Source organism: Schistocerca cancellata, chromosome 6 (genome assembly GCF_023864275.1).
Source record: "Schistocerca cancellata isolate TAMUIC-IGC-003103 chromosome 6, iqSchCanc2.1, whole genome shotgun sequence".
NCBI lineage: Eukaryota > Metazoa > Arthropoda > Insecta > Orthoptera > Acrididae > Schistocerca > Schistocerca cancellata.
In genome coordinates, this window is record NC_064631.1 from 171,131,821 (window position 1) to 171,148,075 (window position 16,255).

General features: G+C 43.1%; 1 protein-coding gene across 1 annotated transcript in view; it reads left to right on the top strand.

The window, feature by feature from the left end:
* Positions 1–16,255, top strand: part of LOC126191147 (monocarboxylate transporter 1-like) — a 210,406-nt gene that overhangs the window by 181,388 nt on the left and 12,763 nt on the right. Inside the window, exon 6 of the mRNA XM_049931901.1 lies at positions 13,327–13,638. Within this exon, the coding sequence (XP_049787858.1) occupies positions 13,327–13,638 (312 nt within the window). The remainder of the gene's footprint in view (positions 1–13,326; positions 13,639–16,255) is intronic.

The following is a 16,255-nucleotide window of genomic DNA, read 5'->3' on the forward strand; positions in this document are numbered from 1 at the left end:
AGGTGATAATTGCTGGGGGCGAAGTCCGGGCTGTATGGGGTATGGGGCATAACAGTCCACCCAAATTTATTCAAAAGCTCCTGTGTTTGACGAGCGACGTGGGGTCGAGCGTTGTCGTGAAGAAACACTAATCCCTCCGTCAGTCGTTCTCTCCGGCGATTCTAGATTGCTCGCAGGAGTTTAGCCAATGTTTCACAATATCTGTCTGAGTTTATAGTCGTCTGAGGTTGCATGAAATCGATGAGTACCCCCTTCTGATCCCAAAACACAGTCGCCATTACCTTACCTGCCGACTGCGTTTGTTTGAATTTCTTTGGTGGCGGTGAACCGGAGTAACGCCACTGACGAGACTGTTGTTCTGTTTCGCGGTTGTAATGAAACACCCACGTTTCGTTCCTCATGAATCTCCCCAGGCGGTAACTTCCCTGCGTGGAGAAACAAGATTACTGCTCGAACCTCGCACTTCGCAGGATCGGCGGTCAACACTTCTATCTCTGACGGTTGCCGTGCCAACACTGAGCATCGTGGCGAATCGCGGACGGCGGGCTCGAGAGTGGGGGAACCACTGCGCACTGCACTCTTGTCGGATTTAACCTAGCACCTCCCCTCGTGGCTGTAGCTCATTGGAAACCTTACTTTTGGTACAATCCTCTCTGTCTTACCCTACAGTTTCTACCCCCTACAGCTTCCCCCGTACCACGGAAGTTGCTCCCCAATGTCTTATCATATTGTCCCTTCTTCTTGCAAGCTTTTTTTGTATGTTCTCTTCTTCCCCGATCCTACAGAGAACTTCCTCATTCCTTATCAGTCCACCTACTTTTCAACATTCTTCTGTAGTACCTAAGCCTATAGATAAAATATCGATACATAGAACTTTACCTAGAAAATATCGATATATACAAACGGTTTCTTCTTCTCCGATATGTCGATATCAAAACAGCAATACGAGTACCGTTAATTTTGTTTTATATTTCTTTTTTCCCAATTTTCGCTATATATTTGTAATTGTTCTTTTAAATTGGTGTAGAACTTAATTTTACTTTCACTGTGTGAAGGAGTCTGACATTTTTTCTGTGAGAAGGTGAACCAAGTATATGTGGCACAAAAGAAGAAGTCCGATTGCACTTCGCAAGGGGGCAGGGCGGGAGGGGGGGGGGGATGGCGATGTGAGTATGATAACACGATTTCTAACGTGAAGAAATAACACACGAACTGCGTTAAAAAACAACTTTTAATGCATCTAGTGTGCTATTTTTTGATATCGACATTCTTCAAGAAAAGATGAACAAAAATGTGAATGACAAGATTGGTCCTTGCGGCAGGTGGAGACGTGTGAGGGGAAACGCTGCCATCATCGCTGCTTGGCGCTACTGACAGAAACTGCAAGGTTTAGCTTCACCACTAAATTTTCCCACATCAGCGTGAAAAACGGTTTTTTTCGACGAGTAGCCAATGACAAATTAAGAAAGTATGGTATGATAGGCTAACTGAAATGAAATATTGCATGACAATCCTCTATGTGTGGATGTCGGCCGACCTCGTGGTGCTGCAAGGCTGTGCTCGTCTATTCACTCCCAGCTATCTTGCTCAGTACATAGCTCAACCAAAACTTCCTATCTCCAAGCTCAATCGTTCCATTTGCAAAGTCCTAAACTACAGAGATGCTCACTCTTTCTCAGGCAAGCTGAGTAAAGAACGCCACGTCCGCACTCTAGGCAAGCTGGGAACGGAAGACTACTACCGAGACGTCTCACAGTCCGCTCTTTGCCTCGGTTTCCCCTCCAGCAAAATCACTTACGGCAACTGCAGCGCAAGTCGCGTTAATTATGCGTCGCTTCCCAGCGCCGACCAATGCCTGCTCCGGGATGTGAACAAATTCCCACAAAATTTCCCTTCGTCTCAACTTCTGCTATTAAGCTCCTCCCAGGCCACCCATCAAGGTTAGCGTCTGCACAAACACCAATTTTTCCGGAATTCTGACTCCCAGGAGAGTACTTCAAATTCCTTGGTCCTACGTTCCCATCAGAGGCCAGCGTATTTCATTCTGTCACTCTTCACCTGTTTTACTTCAGGTTCTGCGGACCATGAATTCAGCGTGAAGTTGCTATAGTCACGAACACGCATATTTCGACCTCTGTTGACAGCTCCACCGTAGCTTTGCGCGGCTTTCTCGCATGTTTCACTGAAAACAGGACCACAGACATTTATCAACAGGCATACAAGTCCTCCGTCTGCTTCCTGGTACGCCAGCATGGGGTCAACCACCGACTCACTGTCACTCATCTTAAGGCAGCTGGAGGCCGCGCCCGATTACTGCTTTCTCAGAGCTTGGGCTGCCCTAAGCTGCCTATTGTCGCTTCCCTTTGCTGCTACCCCGCCAGTCAGCCATGGTCACTCTGTATACTTCCCTGGGAAAACTTGCCTCCAGTAAATTGACGCATTTCCACAAAGTTTTTCATGTTGTGTGAATTACTTTAAAACCATCACCCGACATTAATTATTCCAATACGTCCATACTATACCCTCTACAAGATGCATTGTGCCTTGTCAGTAATTTTTGTTCAGCCCTACTGTTCGCTCAACGTGAGTTAGGTGATGTTTAATGACTTCATGTAAGGGGCATAGTTCTTGCCATCTTACACAGTTGTTAATTAATAACACAATAGTCGACCAAAAGAGAATTGTAATACAAGCTTTTCATCTGTACAAAGTCCCATTATCAACTTACAAATTTTCAAATTAAGTGCTTTTCTTTCAGTTCTTGCTCTAAGGGAGTAGGCAAGGTGCTACCTTGTTGAGAATACAGAATATTTAATAATAAATCAGTAATTAAATATACAACTCTTAAATGGGCAGTATATTTTCAATGTGCTGCCGATATTTTTATTGGCTGATATGTCGATACTTTTTCGTTAGGTATGTCGATACTTTTTGTTGATTTATGGAGAGCCGTTAATACTTTTTTTAATATTTTAAAAAATATCAGCAGTCCTAGTAGCACCACATCTCAGATGCTTCGACTCTCCTCTGTTCCTGTTTCCCACAGACCATAACTGACTACCGAGCGAGGTAGCGCAGTGGTTAGCATACTGGACTCGCATTCGGGAGGACGACGGTGTAATCCCATCTCCAGCCATTCTGATTTAGGTTTTCCGTGATTTCCCTAAATCGGTTCAGGCAAATGACCTGATGGTTCCTTTGAAAAAACGCAGCCGATTACCTTCCCCATCTTTCCCATCTTGCGCTCCGTCTCTAATGACCTCGTTGTCGACCGGACGTTAAATACTAACCTCTTCCTCCTCTACCATAACTGACTACCATATAGAGCTCTGGTCCAGACGTACATTATCAGAAAATTCTTCTTCAAATTGAGGCCTTTGTTTGATTCTGATAGACTTTTTTGGCCGTTCTGCTTTTCATATCCTCCTTGCTTCTCCCGTCATGGGTTATTTTGCTTCCAACATAGCAAAACTCCTTAATTACGTTCACTTCGTGATCACCAATTTTGATGCTAAGCTCCTCGATATTCACAGTTCTGCTACTTCTCGTTTCTTCCGTCTTTCTTCGATTCGCTCTCAATCCACATTCTGTACTCATTAGACTGTTCACTTCATTCAAAAAAGCCTGTAATTCTGCTTCACTTTGACTAAGGATAACAATGTCATCAGCGAATCTTATCATTTATGTCCTTTACCGAGTGGTCCGATGCAAAAGTGAACGGTATACTGGTGATTTTTACCGTGACTTTTACCTTGTATGTTATATTTTCATTGTTCTGTGTGTACCTTACATCAGATGACTCAGTGTATTTCGTGTTTATGTGATTGTGGTTTCCTGGGGCAGTTACAAAATCTATCTATTGACAAAATAGCTTGTCGAAAGACTCAATTTCCATAGGAATTTTCCATATGTATTTCCATATATATTCTCTTTTAAGTTTTAACAGGTCTTGCAGTATTTACATGAAGTATTTAGAAAGTAAATTAATATTTCTTTTGCGGCTGATATTTTCGGTAGCAACATTCGACTGCGTCACTGGAACGTGTTGCCCTTTGTGGAGTTTTATGTATCTGAGGGAGAATGGACAGCAGGTATTTCAATCTTTATGCAGTCCTTGTAAATTCCTGGTCCTCCGCTAACATAAATTCTACTTTGCTACCTGTGGACGCATACACTTAAGTTAACTGATGATTCTGGGGATACAGGAAGGACGTGGAGGCACAAAGTTAACAAAAATAAATTTGCCACATCGTGAAGACCGCGGACCCTGTGGGACAGAGTAAACGCTAGAAAGGACTTCTTTTTAACTTCCCATCTTTATTTTTATTATCATTTCTGTACATTAAAGATAACTTGTTGTCCAACAGCTTCGAGCCACAGTGATGAACTATTTAAACTGTTCTATTTTTTTGAGCGACATTTGCAGTTTAGAAGAGTTCATCTTGAGATGGCTTCAGCATATTTATGAAGATGATACTGATTTTCTGTTCGACAAGACGAACTGCCAGTAAATACGTGTGGCATGAGAGTGGGTTTGGGATGGGAGAGACACCTTGCAAGTGAACGTAACAGGAAAGAAACTACTGATGCGAGAGAGATAGAAGTGCAGTAATAATGTAGGTAGGGGTAGGGATTTGATTTGGGATCGAGCCATTTCAGGAAAACGTAAATCAGTTCATCACCTTAAGCTGTCGGCACACAGACCGTGCTTTTGAACGTCAACGTTGAACGTGCCGAGTTCAATGTCCCGCTGAACATTTAACAAGGGAAACTCCCCATTGCACGCCTCCCTCCCCCCCCCCCACCCGCCACAGATTTAGTGGTAAGTTGGCCCATTGGATAGATAAAACGTGAAAATAGGAAAAAGATGTACTGAACTGCGGAAAAAAAGAAGAAAAATAGAAACAGTGAACGGTCTAAAGAAAGCAAGGTAAATAGTCGTCGCGTCATGGTTCTGTGGTCATGCTGTTGGGATGCAACGCGAGAGATTCTAGTGGAAATGTCCCTCGGTCCAAATTGTTTTTTCTTCACAAAATTACAGCTTTACGTCCGATCAGTTTGCAACAACGGCGTATAACGAAGGGACGTCCAGACGTACGTACCTCCTATTTGTTGTACACAGGTACAACATATTACGCCTCTTGCATTCCGTTTTGGATGTTTTGACTCTTGAATTCCCAAGATGTAGCATAGTTCACACCGTTTATTTGTTGTTTTCATTTCTGTGAGAGGTCTATGCGGCATCTCGCCTGCTCTCACTGTTCATCACAGAATATGAGTCATATGGTAAGAAGTAATTCCTATGTTAACTCCATAAAGCACATGTATTCCATTTCCATATGATAGTGTTGTTTTGTCTGTTGTGTACATAAATGAAAACTTCAATATCCGTGAAAATGTTATGAGGCAAAAAGTACAATGCAATGTCTAGTCAGTAAGGACATTGGCTTATAAAAGTTCCATTACAAACAGTGCGATACAAATTTACAGTAGTTCTACACATAACATAAAAATTGTATAGCCGTTCTAACTTTTTAATAGTAAGATTATTCATACTTAATCACTGTACCTATTCAGCAGCCGAATATTTACAACATATGAAATACATAAGTTAAAACAAGAAAGTGCAAAATATCAGCTTCCTGTGAATAGTGCAAGCCATCTTGTAGATTAAGTCAATCGAACAAACTCACTCATCAGAAAGAGCGCACTTATATTTACATAAAATCAAATATCATAGAATATACTTTTATTAAATTAATAAGAAAGCATGAGAACCTATTACAAAACGCGAAGGTTAGAAAAAAAATTGGATCCAGAGAGATGCGAACCAGCAACACACCAACCTTACAATTCTAAGACACTTTTACAGCGACCACGAATGTTTCGTGTTCTTACTTTGCATGTAACTCTCTCCTGAAAGCTTTAATCGTAGGTAAACTAAACTCCGCCCGAATAGGCCATAAACGCCCAACGGTACCGACCGCCCGCCGTGTCATCCTCAGACGACATGCGTCACTGAATGTGGATATCGAGGGGTATGTGTTCAGCACACCGTTCTCGCTGCTGTATGTCAGTTTCCGAGACCGGAGCCGCTACTTCTCAATCAAGTAGCTCCTCAGTTTGCCTCACAAGGGCTGAGTGCACCCCGCTTGCCAACAGCGCTCGGTAGACTGGATGGTCACCCATCAAAGTGCTAGCCCAGACCCACAGCGCTTAACTTCGGTGATATGGAGAGAATCGGTGTCACCACTGCGGCAAGGCCGTTGGCCTATGTATGTTGATAACTCACATTTAATTATAACAAATTCTACCAAGAATAATGCATTTTTGATCCCAAATGTGCCGTTGTCTTGAAATGGCATAACCTCAAAATACGCAAGTTACAATAATTATTGAACCACGATTATGACATTTCTCGTCACATTACAACGAATCACACAACTAGCGAGGGCTTTTCGAGAGAACCTCAATTTGCTGGTGCTCAAAATGGTTCAAATGGCACTGAGCACTATGGGACTTAACTTCTTAGGCCATCAGTCCCCTAGAACTTAGAACTACTTAAACCTAACTAACCTAAGGACATCACACGCATCCATTCCGGAGGCAGGATTCGAACCTGCGACCGTAGCGGTCGCGCGGTTCCAGACTGTAGCGCCTAGAACCGCTCGGCCACCCCGGCTGGCGCTGTTGCTCAGAAACGGCATAATATACACATGGGTTCGGACCGAAAACCAGTAAGGCCCGTCGAGACTGGGTACTGAAGAGAGATGGGGTCGAAACCCACGAGAAAGTCAGGCCGTGGGGTGTACGTCACAGCACGTGACACTGAAGGTCTCACGACTGCCGGCATCCGCCTCTGGCGGGGTGCGAGTCATTATTTCAGGTGAGTTCAATAAATCTTGCTTGCGCGCTTAAATGCATGCAAGCTCTCGATAGCACGCGTCAAAGTTAAGATCTTTAGTGAGTACCTTTTCGTTTACATATTGTTTTCCGTGGGCTCTGCCCGGAGTCGAATGTTCGCCACGTGTGGCGGACGACTAGTGTGACGTCACATGTTCGTAGCGTGTCGTGGCGTAGCATGGTCCACTTTCCAGCAAACATTAAGAATACCGGACATGCCAGATATCGATCTGCACCTTCGCACGGATTTCCCAATGTGTTATTCCACGCTGTGGCGTCAGAAGCCCTGCACGCTCAAGGCTCAACGTTAGAATGACGGTCCATGTACCGGCATCTTTGCGTTAGTCTCCGTACTAGCCTATGATTTCTTTTTGCGGGGAAGACTTTAGTGTACCTGAGTAGCCAAAGAACACTGGCTCAGTTCAGGATAATGATAGAAGAGGAACTCACCAAATCCCAGTGGACACGCTGCGCCACGCATTCGTGTGGCAAAATGTCAGACATAAGTTTTCAAGAAGTGAGGCCTAATGCTGTTTTCTGTTTCGTAAAACATGTTTTGGAATTTAAATAAAATTTTGGAACTTTTTAAAAATGTTTTTTAGCGTTCCGTATCTCAATCAGCAAAACGGAACCCTTAGATGATCGCTTTGTTTGTCGTCTGTCTGTCGACTATTAAAAACATTTTTTTTTTCAGGAGCGGGACGATGTATCATGTTAAAGCACAGGCTGACTATTATTGAACAATATGAAATAAAATCGTCATAGCTTGTGAACGGTTTGCATTACGACGTTCAACTGCACGGTTGGCCGCGGGGCATGATGGGAATCCGAATGCACATTACTATTGGTTTAGCGACGAAGCCCACTTTCATTTGGACGGGTTCGTGAATAAGCGAAAGTGGCTCATTTGGGGGACTGAGAATGCACATTCTGCGATTGAGAAGTCTCTTCACCCTCAACGGGTGACAGTGTCGTGTGCAATGTCCAGTCACGGAATAATCGGTGCGGTATTCATTGATGACACGATGTCTACCGAAAGGTACGTGAAGGTTTTGGAAGGTGATTTCATCTCCATTATCTGAAGTGACCATGATTTCGACAAGATGGGGTTGATGCAAGACGGAACTCGACCCCATCGCACCAGGAGAGTGTTTGGTGTCGTGGAGGAGCACTTTGGGGAGCGCATTGTGGCTCTGGGGTACCCAGAGGCCTCTGGCATGGGTCTCGATTGGCCGCCATATTCTCCGGATCCGAACACATTCGACTCCATTTTGTGCGGCTATATTAAAGGTAGTGTGTACAGCAGCAACCCAAAAACCATTACTGAGCTGAAGATAGCCATCAGGAGGCCACACATAGCATCGATGTTCCGACACTTCAGCGGGTCATGCAGAATTTCGCTATTCGTCTGCGCCACATCATCGCCAATGATGGCAGGCACATTGAAAATATCATAACCTAAATCCGAAAGTGTGCAGTGGCATTTACACGTTCAATGAAGTGTGTGCACGCCGTAGTTTGTAACTAATTTACGTTTCTTTCATATACTTCAATAATTGTCAGTTTCTATATCGGAAACATAATATCTACAGAAAATTCCCGCTGCTCGCTTAAGAGTGGCGTTAGTAGCTCCACTGTGAGGGAGCGAGTCAGGTTTGCTTTAAATCAGGGCCGGCCACGGTGGGCTAGACTCCACACATGCAGCGCGTGCGGATCACGGGCGGTCCGTGGACCGGCCTATCATTCAGCGCTGCTCGGTCCCTATCGGAAGTAACCGTAAGACCGCGCCATTGCGTTCAGCACTGACGTTTACATGTTGAATGCACGCCCTTCACATCATTGCTTATCGAACATATCACATTGCTGAAGTATATAACATAGATATGGGAGCTTCCTATTTTATGTCTACAATGCCTCTTATTTTAACGACTAATAATCACCGTAAAGTAGGTGAATATGAGTCTGTATGTGTTTGGGCTAAAGGCTCAGGGAACTGTAACAATGTTCATCTTGTAGGTGATTTGACTCACTATTATAGAAATTAGTATATTTCCTTTCTTGTCCTTATGTCCTTTTTATTTAAAAGAAAAAAACCTTCAATCTGTCTTGTGCACTCTTGGTTGCACTCTGTGTGAGGCATCTCTGTGTGACCTTGAACGGGACTTGGCCGCTGAGCACTGCTGCCGCGGTCGCGGGCCCTAGTTTGCAACTAATTAAGGTTTTTTTCATGTTGTTGTTCTCGCGGTCTTCAGTCCTGAAACTAGTTTGATGCGGCTCTCCATGCTACTCTATCCTGTGCAAGCCTCTTCATCTCCCAGTACTTACTGCAACCTACATCCTTCTGAATCTGCTTAGTGTATTCATCTCTTTGTCTCCCTCTACGATTTTTACCCTCCACGCTGCCCTCCAATACTAAATTGGTGATTCATTAATGGCTCAGAACATTACCTACCAACCGATTCCTTCTTCTAGTCAAGTTGTGCTACAAATTCCTCTTCTCCCCGGTTCTATTCAGTACCTCCTCATTAGTTCTGTGATCTACCCATTTAATCTTTAGCATTCTTCTGTAGCACCACATTTCGAAAGCTTCTATTCTCTTCTTGTCCAAACTATTTATCGTCCATGTTTCACTTCCATACATGGCTACACTCCATACAAATACTTTCAGAAACGACTTCCTGACACTTAAATTTGAACTCGATGTTAACAAATTTCCCTTCTTCAGAAACGCTTTCCTTGCCATTGCCAGTCTACATTTTATATCCTCTTTACATCGACCATCATCAATTATTTTGTTCCCCAAATAACAAAACTCATTTACTACTTTAAGTGTATCATTTCCTAATCTAATTCCCTCAGCATCATCTGATTTAATTCGACTTCATTCCATTATCCTCGTTTTGCTTTTGTTCACGTTCTTCTTGTATCTTCCTTTCAAGATACGATCTATTCTGTTCAACTGCACTTCCAAGTCCTTTGCTGTCTCTGCCAAAATTGCAATGTCATCGGCAAACCTCGAAGTTTTATTTCCTCTCCATGGATTTTAATATCTACTCCGAATTTTTCTTTTGTTTCCTTTACTGCTTGCTCAATACACAGATTGAATAACATCGGGGATAGGCTACAACCCTATCTCACTCCCTTCCCAATCACTGCTTCCCTTTCATGTCCCTCGACCCTTATAACTGCCATCTGGTTTCTGTACAAATTGTAAATAGCCTTTCGCTCCCTGTATTTTACTCCTGCCTCCTTCAGAATTTGAAAGAGAGTATTCCAGTCAACGTTGTCAAAAGCTTTCTCTAAGTCTACAAATGCTAGAAACGTAAGTTTGCCTTTCCTTAATCTATTTTCTAAGGTAAGTCGTAGAGTCAGAATTGTCTCACGTGTTCCTACATTTCTACGGAATCCAAACTGATCTTCCCCGAGGTCAGCTCTTACCAGTTTTTCCATTCATCTGTAAAGAATTCGTGTTAGCATTTTGCAGCAGTGGCTTATTAAACTAATAGTTCAGTAATTTTCACATCTGTCAACACCTGCTTTCTTTGGGATTGAAATTATTATAATCTTCTTTAAGTCTGAGAGTATTTCGCCTGTCTCATACATCTCATACATCACCAGATGGTTGAGTTTTGTCAGGACTGGTTCTCCCAAGGCTGTCAGTAGTTCTAATGGAATGTTGTCTAGTCCCGGGGCCTTGTTCTGACTTATGTCTTTCAGTGCTCTGTCAAACTCTTCACGCAGTATCATATCTCCCATTTTATCTTCGTCTACGTCCTCTTCCATTTCCATAATACTGTCCTCAAGTACATCGCCGTTGTGCAATCCCTGTATATATTACTTCCATCTTTCCTTTTTTTCATACAGTTCAATAATTGTCATCCTGTGTATTTCACGTACTGGTATGTATGCCTCTTTGATGGTGTAAATAATTGACGCTTGTAAGTCAATGCAGTCGATACATAAGGGCATGTCACATGTTTTAAACCTGGAAAACTCCTTCGGCTAGCTCGCTCATCAAATCCAATATGGTACTCTCCCGTAGGGCTAGAATCACGAAAGTTGACAAAAAGGAAGGTTTCACAGTACAAAGAAAAAAATTATAAAACTGTAAATTTTTAATTCCGTCAAGCGAAATAAGACTTTTATATAATTGTTCTTATGGGACTCTGTGTCTGTTCGTATATCTGTTAATACTCCTTTTTCCTAAGAAGGTGTAGAGTATCAAGTTGAAATTTATGCCACATACTAAGGTTGATGGTCCCTTGGCGGTAGAGAAATTTGAAGCCTTTAAGTCAGTGGAGGCAAGAGATACACCCATTTATGTCACATATTTGGATACTTGAAAAACTCATGCATCAAAGCTTCTCGTTGGCCTAAAATCATGAAATTTGAAAAAGAAGAGTGATTTCACTGTACAACCAAAGGCAGAGACCCGAAAACCGTAAACTGGTAACTATATCACACGAAAAACTATTTTTTTTGGTCATTTGTTACCCGACATAAAACTTGAAACAGTCGGTAGTTCTGCATTCAGGCGGGCTGGGTCGCTGTTGTAAAAAAAAAAATGTCTGCGAATGTTTGTTTCACGTACAACTTGAAACGCCGTATCTGCGTGCAGAATCGCTCCTGTATATCTGATGATGGATAAATTCTGAAACGCGTCATTCCGTGCCTGATATTTGACTTTTGCCATGGCGACCCACTCGGTCTGAATGGAGAAATGCTGATTGTTATAATAATGGTCGCCTGCCTCCTGTGTTATTGATGCATTTATACGGGGTGTTCAAAAACTCTCTCCGTAGTGCCGTATGCCGCAGTCAATATACCGAAATGAAACTCAGTGAAATACAAGTTATTACTTTACTGAATATTCATTTTCACTTACAAATTTTCACATTAAATGTTGAAAGTGTCCCCCCTTTTGTTGATACACAATTCAGTTCGTCTAATCAAGTTTCCAAACACAAGCTGTAACATTTATTCTGTAACAGAAGCAGTGAAAGTGGATATTGCTGTTTTCAATTCATCGATGGATTTTGGACGGCTTTTATAGACAGTTACTTTCGTTGCGCCCCAGAAGAAAACGTCAGCTGGTGTTAGGTCAGGCGATCGTGGAGGCCAAAGTCCCTGTGAAATTATGCGATCACCAAAAACAGCAGCAAGCAGTGACATTGAAACGCGGCCTGTATGTGCGGTTGCACCATCTTGTTGAAAATAACCGTTCAGTGTTTCACTTAACACAAGTTCTCCAATGAATGGGTAGAGAATATCACTGCAGTATCGATGTGCGTTTATCATTTCGTTGAAAAATATGGGACCCACAATCCAACGTCTAGAAATAGCAATCCAAATTCCTATTTTCTCAGAATGAAGTGATTCCTCATGACAATGGATTTGCAAGCACTCCACATAACGAGAATTTTGCTAGTTCATGTACCCGGATAAATGAAATCACGCCTCATCACTGAAAAACGTTTCATTAAGAAACTCCCTTCTATTTTGTTGAAAGAAATTTTTGAACCATTGATAATAATGCAGTCTCTTGCCATGATCACTATTTTTCAGTTCTTGCGCGACTGTCACTTTGTATGGGAAAAGTTATAATTTTTTCCTTACACCTGTGTGGGCCGTTCCGAAACATCGATTTCCTGGGCGAGTTTTCTTACTGACTTGTTCGGACTCATGGACATTTTATCGGAAATATCGAGTAGTTTATCCTCAGACAAAACGCTAGTACGACCATTTCTCGGTGCATCTGTCACTGAACCCGTACTTCGAAATTTGTTAATCAGATCTAGCACAGTATCGCGATGTGGGAGTGTTGTCTCCGTGAAAACTGGATTAAATGTTTGACGAAGTGAAACTGTGTATTTACCGCCAGCTTTGAACACTTGTTCGACTAAAAACACACGTTCTTCAATGGTTAGCATTTTAACAGTGACAAAAACGAAACAAATGAACAAAGGAACTAAACTTAAACGCTCACGTCAACTCGTAACGACACACACCGACGATACTACTGACGCTGGCTGAGATAAATGAAACAGTGGAACGTTGCGGGAGTACACTTGAAGGGAAGTAACCCAAGTAGGAAAACGGTCAGACGGCACGCGCGGCTAACAATCATACGGCACTGCGGAGAGACTTTTTGAACACCCCGTATTATTGAAGTTAAAACGCTTTCGAAAATCTTGGAATTACTGGGACCGATATCTTCCCAGCATCAGTGTCGATAACAGGCAAAAATGGTCGAGGTTTTCGGTTCCGGGAGTGGATGAACTATTGATATACATCATTAAGTTTGTCCGATACCCCGAGAGAGCGGTTTCTGCTCGCTCCTGGGCAGTTTTTTCTCTAATTTTGGCGTTTCTCTGCAGTCCCTTGTACCCGTTGCCCAGCTGACGTGAGTGCTTGTGTTCGCAGAGCGGCGGACGCTGCTGCAGCGGTTCGTGGCGTTCATGGACCTGGACCTGCTGAAGGACCCGGTGTTCCTCAACGTGACGATCGGCACGGCGGCGGTGTACACGACGAACGTGAACTTCAACATGCTGCTGCCGTTCTACCTGCACAACGGCGTGCGGCTGACGCTGGCGCAGACGGCGCTCTGCATGTCCTTCATGGCCGGCGGCGACTTCGTGTCGCGGCTCACGGTGCCGCCCGTGACGGACAAGATGCAGGCCAAGGCGCGCTACACCTTCCTCGTCGGCGCCATCTTCCTAGCCGTCCTGCGGTCAGGTGAGCGCGCCAAGCTGCCCCCGCGACAGGCACACGGGGCTATTCACCATCTCGGCGTTCAGATCATAACCACTAGGGACATTTAGAAATTCTTCCAGTTCATATGTGGCATAACAGCAAACCAGTACGTGACAGTATTGGTTAAAAACAGTCTTGGTTGCGATTTTTTTTTTCAACGACGCGTCCATCTAGAAAATATAACCTGAAGATGCCTAAATATTGCGAAACGCGTCGTTGAAAAATAAAAAAAAATAAAAAAGCAACCAAGACTGTTTTTAACCAATACTAGGGACATTTTCCTATCAAGCAATCCTTGTTGCTGTGTCGGCTTGGTCGTTTTCCTGGGTACCACCGTGACGCCGTACCCAGCACAATGACATTTCCTTAAACACTGAAGGTCATGACATGGTATGTCCCAAGCATTGTTTCATTATCTTCACCTTGACAGCTCGTTTCCTTATCGAAGGAAACTGTCTTGGGTATTGTGCAATATTTAGTTCACTGGACTCACTTGCGTGTGGTCTGAAGTGCAATTCGGGATTCACTCTCGATGAGTAATACACATCTGTGATCCACTCGAGCCTATGACGATGTATACCAGGCGTCACCATTGATATTCCCGTTGTTGTTAGGTATTTTGCACTTTCTTTTTCTCGCAACATAAAAATTTTTTGACTGCGTACAATTTTCCATGGACGTCAATCTCAGAAGCCATTTAACTGTTGCGTTGCACTGCACCCCTGGCCTCGTGTATTTAAATTTTACTGAAGACAGTTCAAGGATGCCGCTCTCCAATTATTGTACCAAATACATAAACACTTGCTTCTCCAGAGAGCAATCCGAGCATGAATTCCTTGCTTACAGCGAGTAATCACCTTGACCGTTAGACTAAGTGACCATATCTCCAGGTCTGACTGAAACTTTCATTGTTACTGATGTTTTCGTCATTGATTTCGAAACGCTACTACCAAGGATTTGTGAGGATAGCACCACATGGGCAGCGGAGTCTTTAGAAGACTCCGACACACGAGATCCCCATGAAGCAAGTATGCAGTGAAATGAAATAAGCGGTTCGACAGATACGACTGGATAAATACACAGGATATGGCAGAAACAATGACCCATTGTACATTCGGCGCTACTGTTGAACACGGCTTCCTGGAGAGTTGATGCAGATAGCATTGCCGAAGTGCGATTCAAAGCAATACCAATAAGAAGGAGTCATTGGTCAAACGAACATCGTGCTTTCGCAACAGAAACGTTTTTCAGATGGGGTGATTGTGTGGTCAGAGCGTATGATACGGCAACATTGCGACGCTGCTCGCAATAATTAATTTCGTCCCAGAAGGCGATTACGAGATGGATTTACGAGTTGAGAGTAACAGGCCGCAACAGTTACAGTTCCTTTCCAGCGAAGTTCAGTGCAATAGATACGTCGGCATTCGCAAGTCCTTCACATCTCGGACAGAAATGTGTTCACTTCCATCCGTACAATGTCCAAATGGTGCAACAGTTATTGCCCAGAGATCGGGAAGCACGTCACAATACTCCGGAAATGACTAGCATTCATCCCGATTTCCTCAACAATTTCATGGGGCCTGGCGAGGTGCAGTTCCATTTATCGGGCTACGTGAACAAACAAAATCGTAGTGCCAACCAACCCTCATTAAATGCACGAAAACACTTGATAGTGCAAAGGATACGGTGTAGTGTGGCATCTCTACAAAGAATGCTGCTGTTGGTCCTTTCTCTTTTGAGAATGGTGCTGGCGGCAGTGCTACAGTAATATCAGATCCAGAAGATGTTATATTACACAGCTCGTAAGGCAGGAAAAGTGTCATAAGAATATCCGTGCGCAGTTAAGGTTCCAAAAGGACGGCGCGACAACTCACACAACTTGAACGACCATTACGCAGAATGGTTCCAGAGCGTCGTCTTATTTCCTGCTTTGGTGACGTATAACTGGCCACTGTGAAACCCAAAGCGTATGTTACCAGGCCGGCAACTAGTGAGAACTTGAGAAACAGCATTCACTACGAAATCTAAACCATAAAAAGCGACACATCGCAAGCTTATAGTGGATGTACGTTTGCATTCCGAGAATTGCACTTAATTTGTAAAACGTGACATGTCTAATAACATAGTATGAAGTCTTTTGACAAACAATGCACTCTAGCAACGTGTAACTGTAAAACTTCATGGTTAAATAAAATCTTTATAGAAAGTCACTCCTTCTGCCTCACGCTGTATAGTGACACGAAATGATTAAGTGCGATACGTTTAGGTGTGATGTTCTTGAAATGCGAAGAACTGACTGTCGACACCGTTTATAGCGATATCGCTTTTAACGACGTATTGGTTATACAAACAAAATCGAACGGTCACCTTTAAAACCCGATTAAAGGCTGCATTTAAAAAAAACTCTTAGTACGGCATCGCGTATTGCGACTTATCATATAAAACGACGTATTTTTCATTATATTTTCGAAGAAATATATCACTTATAACGTCCAAAGTTCATTTAATTTGTTAATGATTTTGGAATTGCTAACAGCAATGTAACACTTATTCTCAAACTCTTGTTTTTTCAGATTGTTAGTTTCAAATCAGGCGCTAA